The sequence below is a fragment of the Piliocolobus tephrosceles genome, unplaced genomic scaffold (genome assembly GCF_002776525.5).
Source record: "Piliocolobus tephrosceles isolate RC106 unplaced genomic scaffold, ASM277652v3 unscaffolded_8530, whole genome shotgun sequence".
In the NCBI taxonomy this organism is placed as follows: domain Eukaryota; kingdom Metazoa; phylum Chordata; class Mammalia; order Primates; family Cercopithecidae; genus Piliocolobus; species Piliocolobus tephrosceles.
In genome coordinates, this window is record NW_022335975.1 from 931 (window position 1) to 10,074 (window position 9,144).

At 63.2% G+C, this 9,144-nt stretch overlaps 2 protein-coding genes across 6 annotated transcripts; one reads left to right on the forward strand and one right to left on the reverse strand.

The window, feature by feature from the left end:
• Nucleotides 1-5: 5 nt before the first annotated feature.
• LOC111534062 (rho GTPase-activating protein 4) lies at nt 6-3,615 on the forward strand (the record flags this gene model as incomplete). Its single annotated transcript, XM_023200701.1, has 9 exons — nt 6-68; nt 156-290; nt 380-485; nt 587-820; nt 905-978; nt 1,071-1,254; nt 1,469-1,561; nt 1,840-1,939; nt 3,059-3,615. Coding segments are annotated over 9 exons (1,223 nt in total), but the record flags the coding sequence as incomplete, so codon positions are not given.
• A 215-nt stretch (nt 3,616-3,830) lies between these two features.
• Nucleotides 3,831-6,909, reverse strand: AVPR2 (arginine vasopressin receptor 2). Of its 5 annotated transcripts, XM_023200700.1 has the most exons (5): nt 6,441-6,909; nt 6,181-6,204; nt 5,773-5,830; nt 4,608-5,483; nt 3,831-4,499 (listed from the first exon to the last, which is right to left on the reverse strand). In XM_023200700.1, exons 3-5 carry the CDS (start codon nt 5,795-5,797, stop codon nt 4,294-4,296), a joined length of 1,107 nt encoding a protein of 368 aa, XP_023056468.1. In that variant the 5' UTR covers nt 5,798-5,830; nt 6,181-6,204; nt 6,441-6,909; the 3' UTR covers nt 3,831-4,293. The 5 variants fall into 5 exon arrangements, with proteins under 5 accessions (XP_023056468.1, XP_023056467.1, XP_023056465.1 ...); XM_023200699.1 differs by lacking the exon at nt 6,181-6,204 and having other exon boundaries at nt 5,773-5,826; XM_023200697.1 differs by lacking the exon at nt 6,441-6,909 and having other exon boundaries at nt 6,181-6,398.
• Between the last annotated feature and the right edge of the window lie 2,235 nt (nt 6,910-9,144).

Here is a 9,144-nt window from a genome sequence, read left to right on the forward strand (position 1 = left end):
CGAAGGCATCTTCCGGGTGTCGGGTGCCCAGCTCCGGGTCTCAGAGATCCGTGATGCCTTCGAGAGAGGTGGGGACGGGCAGGGCGGGCAGGGCTGGGGGCTCGGGCAGACGTTACCAGCTTTCTCCCCCCACCGCACCACTCGCCTGTCTGCAGGGGAGGACCCACTGGTGGAGGGCTGCACTGCCCACGATCTGGACTCGGTGGCCGGGGTGCTGAAGCTCTACTTCCGGAGCCTGGAGCCCCCACTCTTCCCCCCAGACCTGTTCAGCGAGCTGCTGGCTTCTTCGGGTGAGGCCGGGGCCTGAGGCCGGTGGGGGTAGGGCACTTGCTAGGGCAGCCCCACTCACTCGGCTCTCTCTGGGCGGTTTTGGCCACAGAGCTGGAGGCCACGGCAGAGAGGGTGGAGCACGTGAGCCGCCTGCTATGGCGGCTGCCCGCGCCAGTGCTGGTGGTTCTGCGCTACCTCTTCACCTTCCTCAACCAGTGAGTGCTGTGGGGCAAGTGCTGGGGTGGGGGCCAGGGGTCGAAGGGACAAGGGGACTCGCGGTACGGGCTCTCTGCTTGTGATGTGTGTGTCCCCTCAGCCTGGCCCAGTACAGCGATGAGAACATGATGGACCCCTACAACCTGGCCGTGTGCTTTGGGCCCACGCTGCTACCGGTGCCCGCTGGGCAGGACCCGGTGGCGCTGCAGGGCCGGGTGAACCAGTTGGTGCAGACACTCATACTGCAGCCAGATCGGGTCTTCCCGCCCCTGACCTCGCTGCCTGGCCCCGTCTACGAGAAGTGCATGGCACCGCCTTCCGCCGGCTGCCTGGGGTACACTCTTGGTGCTGCAGAGGGGATGGGGGGTCCACTGGAGAAGAGCCCCCCTCATCCACCTTGCTCTGCCCTGAACCTCAGGGACGCCCAGCTGGAGAGCCTGGGGGCGGACAACGAGCCGGAGCTGGAAGCTGAGATGCTTGCCCAGGAGGATGGTGAGGGCGATGGGCAGAGAGCCCCACCCTGTCCCTGTCCTAGGGTCCACACCCACCCCCCCACCACAGCTTGGACCCCCTCTCCTCCCCAGACCTGGAGGGGGTCATGGAGGCTGTGGCCTGCTTTGCCTACACGGGCCGAACGGCCCAGGAGCTGAGCTTCCGGCGGGGGGATGTACTGCGGCTGCACGAGAGGGCCTCGAGCGACTGGTGGCGGGGGGAGCACAACGGCGTGCGGGGCCTAATCCCCCACAAGTATATCACACTGCCTGAGGGGTAAGTGAGCTGTGTCCTCAGGCCCCAGGGCTCCTGGAGTGTCCGCACCTCCCCTTCATCCAGCCCTCCCCTGACCCCAAGTTGGATTCTGAAGGTCTGGGCTAGGCCAGAGAATGGAGCCTGTCTGACTACTTCTGACTGGCACGGAGGCTGCTGGCCCTGGACCCCGTGCAGGGAAGGAGCACTAAAAACAGGCCGGTGCTTCCCACCACAGGGCAGAGAAGCAGGTGGTGGGCGCAGGGCCGCAGGCTGCAGGGGAGTCTGGGAGCAGTCCCGAGGGCCTCCTGGCATCAGAGCTGGTTCACCGGTGAGCAAGAAGACAGGGCTCAGGGGGGCCCACACATGTGCTGTTCTAGGCCAGAGGGGACTGGGGTCAGACTTTGGCCCCGTGGGAGTGGGAGGAGTTGGTAGATGAGGACGTGACAGAGTGACCCAGCTTGGGACAGGGAAAGAGGCTCTAGAGGAGCTTGGGGACCACTGGGCCAGCCTCCTTTCCTTGGCCACACCCCAGGATGGGAGGAGCCACTGCCCAGTTAGCTCAGGGACTTCCCAGAGCCCCCACCAGGCTCCTCGTCTGTCCTGCAGGCCAGAGCCATGCATCTCACCCGAGGCCGTGGGACTCTCTGGACACAGACGACGCTGCTTGGTCCCAGCCTCCCCGGAGCAACACGTGGAGGTGGATAAGGTGAGAGTGCGTATGTGGCAGGTGAGGGACATCTCTCCTGGGGGGATCTCTGCCTTCCGTTGGGAGCCAAACTCCTCCCTCCTTGAGGTTCCAGTCCTTGCCCTCCCTGGCCTTAGCTCAGGGGAACCTGCCTCCAGACACACAGGCCCAAGGCAGACCCCATGGAGGGCAGGAAGGCAAAGATGTGAGGGCGAGTGGGGATGGAGAGGGATGGCCACAGAGGCAGGGATGAGAGGGACGGAAGACACCTGGCCTGGCTGGAGCCTGGGGCTTGCACGTTGGGATTCATTCAGAGCAGGGAGTGGCAGGGCTGAGTTAAGGCTATTTACCTGGTAGAGGCAAAGGACTCCAGGGTGGATTTCAAGGCTGGCATCTGTAGCTGGGCTAGGTAACAGGCGGTGCCATGGCAGGCGCCTGGCATGCCAGGGAGGATGAAAGGGACAGATGGCAGGGAGGCAGGAGAGGGTGGCTGGTTGGGGACTGGGGTGGGGCAGCAGTGGCTCTCGAAGGAGCAGAGCGCAGGCTCAAGATGTGGCCCTGGCAAGTGCACAACCTGGGGAACCCTGCTCCATGCTCTGTGCCATGGGACCTGTGAACACTGTTGGGCTGAACGTGGAAGCCCAGGGAAAGGTGCTAAGCCCAAGGAGGAGAGACCTGAGAACATGTGGGTGTCCCAGGTGTGGCCAAGCCCCCAGGCTTAGGGAGCCCAGGGAGGGTTGGGTAGACACGCAGGAGCAGGAGCGGGAGCCAGGGACAGAGCAGCCGGGAGATGCCATGGGAGGACACTGACCTGGGAGTTCCTCACATGCTGGCGGTCCCTGAGGCCACGGGCAGGGGGACTGTGATCTCTGCCAAGGAAAGAGTGGGGGCGAGAAGAGAGGGGTCCCCACTTCCGGGCTAAACCAAGGAATTGCTGTCCTCAGAGGAGACTGTGGCAGAGACACCAAAAGGGGCAGGAGGGATGCCAGGTGCGAAGTGGGGGAGAGTGACCTGGAGGCTGAGGGACTGGGGATGTTGTCTGAGGACTTGCTTTGGGAGTGGGAGGAACTCAGGTGGGTCTTGGGCAGGGTCAGTCGGGGGAGCTCACTGATCACCCTCCCTTTCTTTCCCCTCCACTAGGCTGTGGCACAGAACATGGACTCTGTGTTTAAGGAGCTCTTGGGAAAGACCTCTGTCCGCCAGGGCCTCGGGCCAGCATCTGCCACCTCTCCCAGCCCTGGGCCCCGAAGCCCAAAGGCACCAGCCAGCAGCCGCCTGGGCAGGAACAAAGGCTTCTCCCGGGGCCCTGGGGCCCCAGCCTCACCGTCAGCCTCCCACCCCCAGGGCCTGGACACGACCCCCAAGCCACACTGAGGTGCTGCTGCTGGAGCTGTGTGCCCCAGGCGGCTACCCCCTGGACTGGCCACTCTCCCCAGCCCTCTTGCTTCTCTCCAACCCTGTCGAGCAAGTTCAGGGTGCCTGTGCAGAGGTGGGATGGGGCCGCACACGCAGGGATGCCCACTCCACACCCTGCCTGCCTCTCAGCCCTGGCCCAGGCCCCTTTTGGAGGCTGGGGAAAGCCCTCTTCTGTGACTTTGTGGAGGGCTGGTCAGTGGCTGCTGGGTGGCAGGTACCCTTGCTCAGATGCCTGGCAGGGCTGGGGGGTGATTCATAAAGACCTCGCGTTGATTCCCTGATGGGAGCCAGCTCTCTGTCTCAGGGGTGGGCGGGTGCGTGCTGGAGGCCAGAACAGCTTCCCTGGGGGTCCTGCGGCTTTGAAGACTTGGCCGCCTGCACCATGGGTTCCAGAGCTGTGCACATTACTGTGGGTATGTGGCGGGGGGGCGTCTGTGTATGGCTGTGTGCTGCCTCCACACCCACTGTTACCCTGATCCAAAGAGACCCCTTGCCATGTGGAAAATGAGCTGAGCTGCAACTTTTATTAGGGAGAGAATGAGGAGAGATGGAGGAAAGGAGGGATTAGAAAGGCAGAGACAGGAAGGTCCCCTGGCCCCAGCCCGGTCCTTCCTTTTTGGGCCCCTGGGACCGCTGTCTCACCTGGGGGCACCTGCTCCCTCTTTCCTGCCACCCCCAGGCCCCTCAGCTGTCTGCTGCAGCCCCTCCCACACCCAGCATGGTGAGCTGACCTGAGGGGCCCCCACAGTCCTGGGGCCTGAAGCTCTCCTCATACAGCTGGGGATGTGGAGACCCAGGCAGGGGCTGCGGCTTGTCCAGGGACACACAGTGTCCCAGCCTCGGGGCCACAGGCTCTGGCCAATTCTCCATGGGTCCCCCTCCCAGTGGCCCCCAGGACCAGCCCCAGGAAGGCAACTGAGCTTCTCAAAGCCTCTGGAGGCAAGACACCCAATAGGTCCTCAGGATGAAGTGTCCTTGGCCAGGGAGGAGCTGGCGGTGGTGCAGGACTCATCTTGGGGACCCAGGCTGGGTGGGGTGCGCCCCCGGGCACAGCAGAGCAAGCTTCGCAGCTCTGAGGAGACGCTGCTGCTGAAGGATGCATAGATCCAGGGGTTGGTGCAGCTGTTGAGGCTGGCCAGCAACATGAGCAGCACGAAGGGCGCCCCTGTGAAGGTAGTGGGATCCAGGTTGGGCTCAGGATGGCTGGTGGTGCACCGGGGCACGCCGCCAAGCCCGAGTGGCCCCCGACAGCCCTAGCCATGGCTATACCCACCTTCCAGAGGTGCGTCCGGGTCCCACGCGGCCCATAGCTGCACCAGGAAGAAGGGTGCCCAGCACAGCACGTAGACGACCACAATCACCAGCGTCATCCTCACAGTCTTGGCCACAGCTGCTGACACACGGGCTCCCTCACTGGGGTTGCCTGTCCGGCGTCCCCTGCGGCGCCCCCCAGGCCTCTCTGACGGCCCTGGCACCAGACTGGTGTGAATCTCCCGGAAGATGAGCACCTGGCAGGCAGCGATACCCAGGGTAGGTGCCACAAACACCATCAGGGCGATCCAGGTGACGTAGGTGCGACGGCCCCAGGGCTCCACAAAGCTGGCCCAGCAGTCAGTGACCCCGCTGCCACCTCCCACATTGCGCTGGGCAAAGATGAAGAGCTGGGGCAGGCTGAGAAGGAGTGAGAAGGCCCAAGCCACCAGCACCGGCCGGTTCCAGTGAGCCCCACCTCCATGGCGATACGCCAGCATGGGACGGCAGATGGCGCGGTGGCGGTCCAGCGTCATGGCCAGGATCATGTAGGAGGAGGCATACATGCCCACCATCTGCAGATACTTCACGGCCCGACACAGGGCATCTGGCCCACGGAAGCGGTCGGTGGCCTTCCAGGCCAGCTGGGGCAGCACTTGGAACAGAGCCACGGCCAGGTCAGCCAGGCACAAGTGGCCGATGAAGACGTGTATGGGTGCCCAGTGGCCCCGCCGGCCCCGCCGAGCTAGGGCCGCCAGCACCAGGCCATTGCTCAGGGCCACGGCCACAAAGACTATGGAGAGCAGCGCCAGCTCCGCCTGGGCTAGCAGCGGGTCCCGGGTGTCCGGTGGCCTCTCCTGGCTGCTGTTGCTGGGCAGAGAGAGGTGCCCAAGCACAGCTGGGCAGGGGTCAGGAAGAAGGCCTGGTTAGAGAGGGAGCTGTGCAGGGGGACTCAGGCCTGCCTCCCATGCCCCCATCTGGACACCCCCTTCCTGGCTCCTAGCAGAGGGGACTCCAGGAAAGCCATGTTATGGGGGATACACACCCCAGGCTCATGCAGCCCCAGCCCCAGGGAAGCCTGGAGAGGCGCATCCAGAGGTGAGGGTGAAGGAGGTCTTTAGAAAGAGGGGCTTCCCTGAATCGTCAAAGCCACTCTGCCCACTGGGCTCATGGGGGGCAAGCCTTACCGGAAGTGGTGAACGTCATGAGCATGGTGGGGCCAGGGCAGGTGTTCTGAGGGCCTGGAGGAGATGGGCAGACTCAGCCTCTGCCCGAGGGGCCAGCCCAATGACCCAGGTCTCTGAACTGGAGCCCTTACAGAGATGCTAGCACAGTGGGTGCCTGTTTGCGTGTGTGCACGTGTGCGGTGGGAGTATGGCCAGTCCTGGGCAGGGAAAATTGAGAGGGACAGTCAGACAGATGGATGCACAGAACCCAGGATCCCCCAGGCAGCCCACGAGTCCCGGGTTTGGGAGTGGGCGCCCCAGGCAGACACGCAGAACTCCCCTGCCCCAACCGAGGCTGAGAGAAGCCATCCGAGGGCTGGGGACTGGGCACGGGGGCGGGCCTGTGCAGCCCCTTACCTGGCTGGGCTCCTGGGCTCCTGGGCTCCTGGGCAGCTGGGTGGTGGCGTAAAGGTGGCTGGGTGCTCAGATCTGCTCTCCATCGGCCGCCCCGCCCTGGCCCAGCCCAGCCTCTGGGAGTGACCTGGCCAGGAGGGGACTTCCTCCCCCTCCCCCTTTCCCCCAGGCCTCCCCTGGCCTCCCGTTTCCTTTCCTTTCCCCAGGGCCTCCCTGGTCCTGGCCCAGGACTCCCTCCTCCTACTGCTATAGCCTCCACGCCCACCCTCACCTACCACACTCCCCTGGTTGGATTGTCTGGGAGGTCACTTAGTTCAGCATTCCCCATTTTATAAGTGGGGAAACTGAGGCCAGAGAGCAGTGGGTCTGGCCCAGGACTGTGCTGCTTTTTCGTGGGAGCTTCACGCCCCCTTCCCAAGTTGGGGTCCTCCTGCTCCTCGCTGGGCCCAGGCAAGGAAGTGGTGAAAACACTTTCGCTGGGCCCCTCCCAGGCCCACGCAGGCCCCTCCTCCTCTTCAGTTAGGGCCCAGTTGGCCGGAGGTGAGGGACAGGAAAGGGAGGAGTGGCGCAGGGGCCAAGCCAGGCTTCATAAACCCCTGTGAGATCCAGGGACACCCCCATCCTCTTCCTCCTGCCGCATCTGCAACTACCTGTCCCAGGAAGACGGGCTGGGGATCTCCATGTGCTCAAGGGCTCCCTCCCACCACGCACGCCCTCACATACATGATACAGCCACACAGCCACAAACACATGACACAGAGACGCTTGCTCATGTTCCTGAACATGCCGTGAGTGTGGACGCACCTTCCCTGTACCTGGGCCCTTCTCCTCCCTCCCCCGACACCTCTCTCCTTCCCCTGCCCCCACACCCCCTCCAGCCCCCATCCCAGTTCTCTTTCCACTCCCCCCGCACCCAGGCCTGGCTTAGCTCAGCCGAGGCCAGCCCAGCCCAGCCCAGCCCAAGGCAGCTGCTTTCTTCCTGTTTATCTGTCTTCTCTGTTGCCCTGTGAAGCCAGAGACCAAAACAGCCTCACGGACCAGGCCCAAGTCCAGCCCGCGGCCAAGGCCTCCTCTTCCTGCCCAGAGAGCCTGGCAGCACCCCGGCCCCTCCCGGCCCTGTTAGGGTGGTGGGAACACAGGGTGGGCATTTTCCAGAGACAGCGCACACACCACACCACATACATACATGTACACAGTCACACCACACACATACATGCACCCACCACACACCCATATGCCACATCACACACACACCACACATGCACACACCACACACTCCCATACGCCACACACCCACACATGCACCCACCACACAGCCATACACACCACACACATGCACGCACCTGCACACCACACCACACCACATACACACACAGCCAACGCCACACACCCACATGCATGCACACACCCGCAGCACATACAGGTGCACATCACACCCCGCACCACACACACGTATCTTTACCATGTTTTTGCAGAGCGCCTTGGGGGCAGGCCCCAGAGTGCTGGCACCCAGGGCCTGACACTTCAGCCGCATCTCCTCAGTGCATGCGCATCCTCACGATGTCACTAACCTAGGGACATAGAAATGGCCTTCCTAATGCCACCCAGATCAATGGAATAGGAGATGGTTCCCCTCAATTGGCAGAGAATTTGGGGACCCTGGCTGGGGAATAGGAAAGCAAGGTTCCAGACCCTCCTTGGCCCCTGCCCAGTAGTGTGACCTTGGATAGGCCACGCCAGCTCTTGGCACCTCAGCTTCCCCTTCTGCGCAATGGGACTTGATGATTGAGGGGGACCTATGGTGGTAAGATGGGGAGGGCCGGGGACTGGCAGGGCCTTGGGAAAACCTTTGTTCCCTCTGTCTAAAGCCGGCTAGGCCAAGGAATCCATGCCAGCCTTTTGGGGTGAGCAGGCAACCATCTCCTTATCAGTTTCTCTGCCTGAAAGAGGCTGTGCAGCGCCAGATCTCAGCAGCGGGCTGGGACCTCCCCTAGCAACGTGGCCAGGCCCGTGGCAATCTCTGCCCTGGACTCCTCACTTCCTGTTGTTAAACTGGGGAAGAGTCTGGAGGAAGGGCCCCCATGGCGGTCTCCTCTGGGACACAAGAAGCTAGATCAGGACCCAACGCTACTCTGCTCAGCCAGGACCCCCGGGAGGAACTGGGAGCCACATGGGCAGGCACTACATGGAGCTGTGTCAGGAGAGAGGCCCTGGGCAGACCCTGGACTGACACCCCTCGGGGGCCGAGAAAGATGGGGCTGGGCAGCAGCTCCCATGGGAAGAAGGGCAGACTGTGCTGATTCACACTAGGCCCACGTGAGTCAGCAGGGATGGCACTGGGCTGCCTCAAGCCCCTGCCCTTGGGCATTAGCAGGGGCAGGGCATCTACCTGGGGGCGTGCCAGGCCCCCACTCCTGCCAGCGCAGCTCCCCTGTGCACACCTCCCACTGGTCACTCTAAGACTTGCAGAAAGGGCCCTGTGAGTGCCAAGGTGTGGCTCCTGATCTTCCAGCCTAGTACCTGGGCAGAAGAGGACAGGAGGCAGATTGGGGGGACACTGTTTGTGTGTTCCTTCCTCTCTAGCCACCGGTTCCCCATGATCAGAACCCTCCATTCACCAAACTGCAAGTGCCGCTGGCCCAGCACTGTGGCTACACAGATGGAAGGACCTGGGCTCTGCCCCAGGAGCACATGGGCTTGTGCAGAGAAGAGTGGAGGCAGGGAGGCCGGTGGAAGCTGTGCCTGTCACCCAGGAAAGAAATGATGCGACCCACCTAACACTGGGCAGCGGGGCTAGGGGGGGCAGGCAGGTGGAAAAGGCATTTAAAGGGCCCTGAAGGATTTGTAAGGGGTGGAAGACAAAGAGGAGGCAGCCAAGGACGTGGAGAAAGAGGCCCCCGATTGTGTGGGAGGGGTGCATGTGCAGATGGCGGAGCCTGTGGGCAGTGGGAAGGATGAAGGAGCCAAGTACCTGTCAAC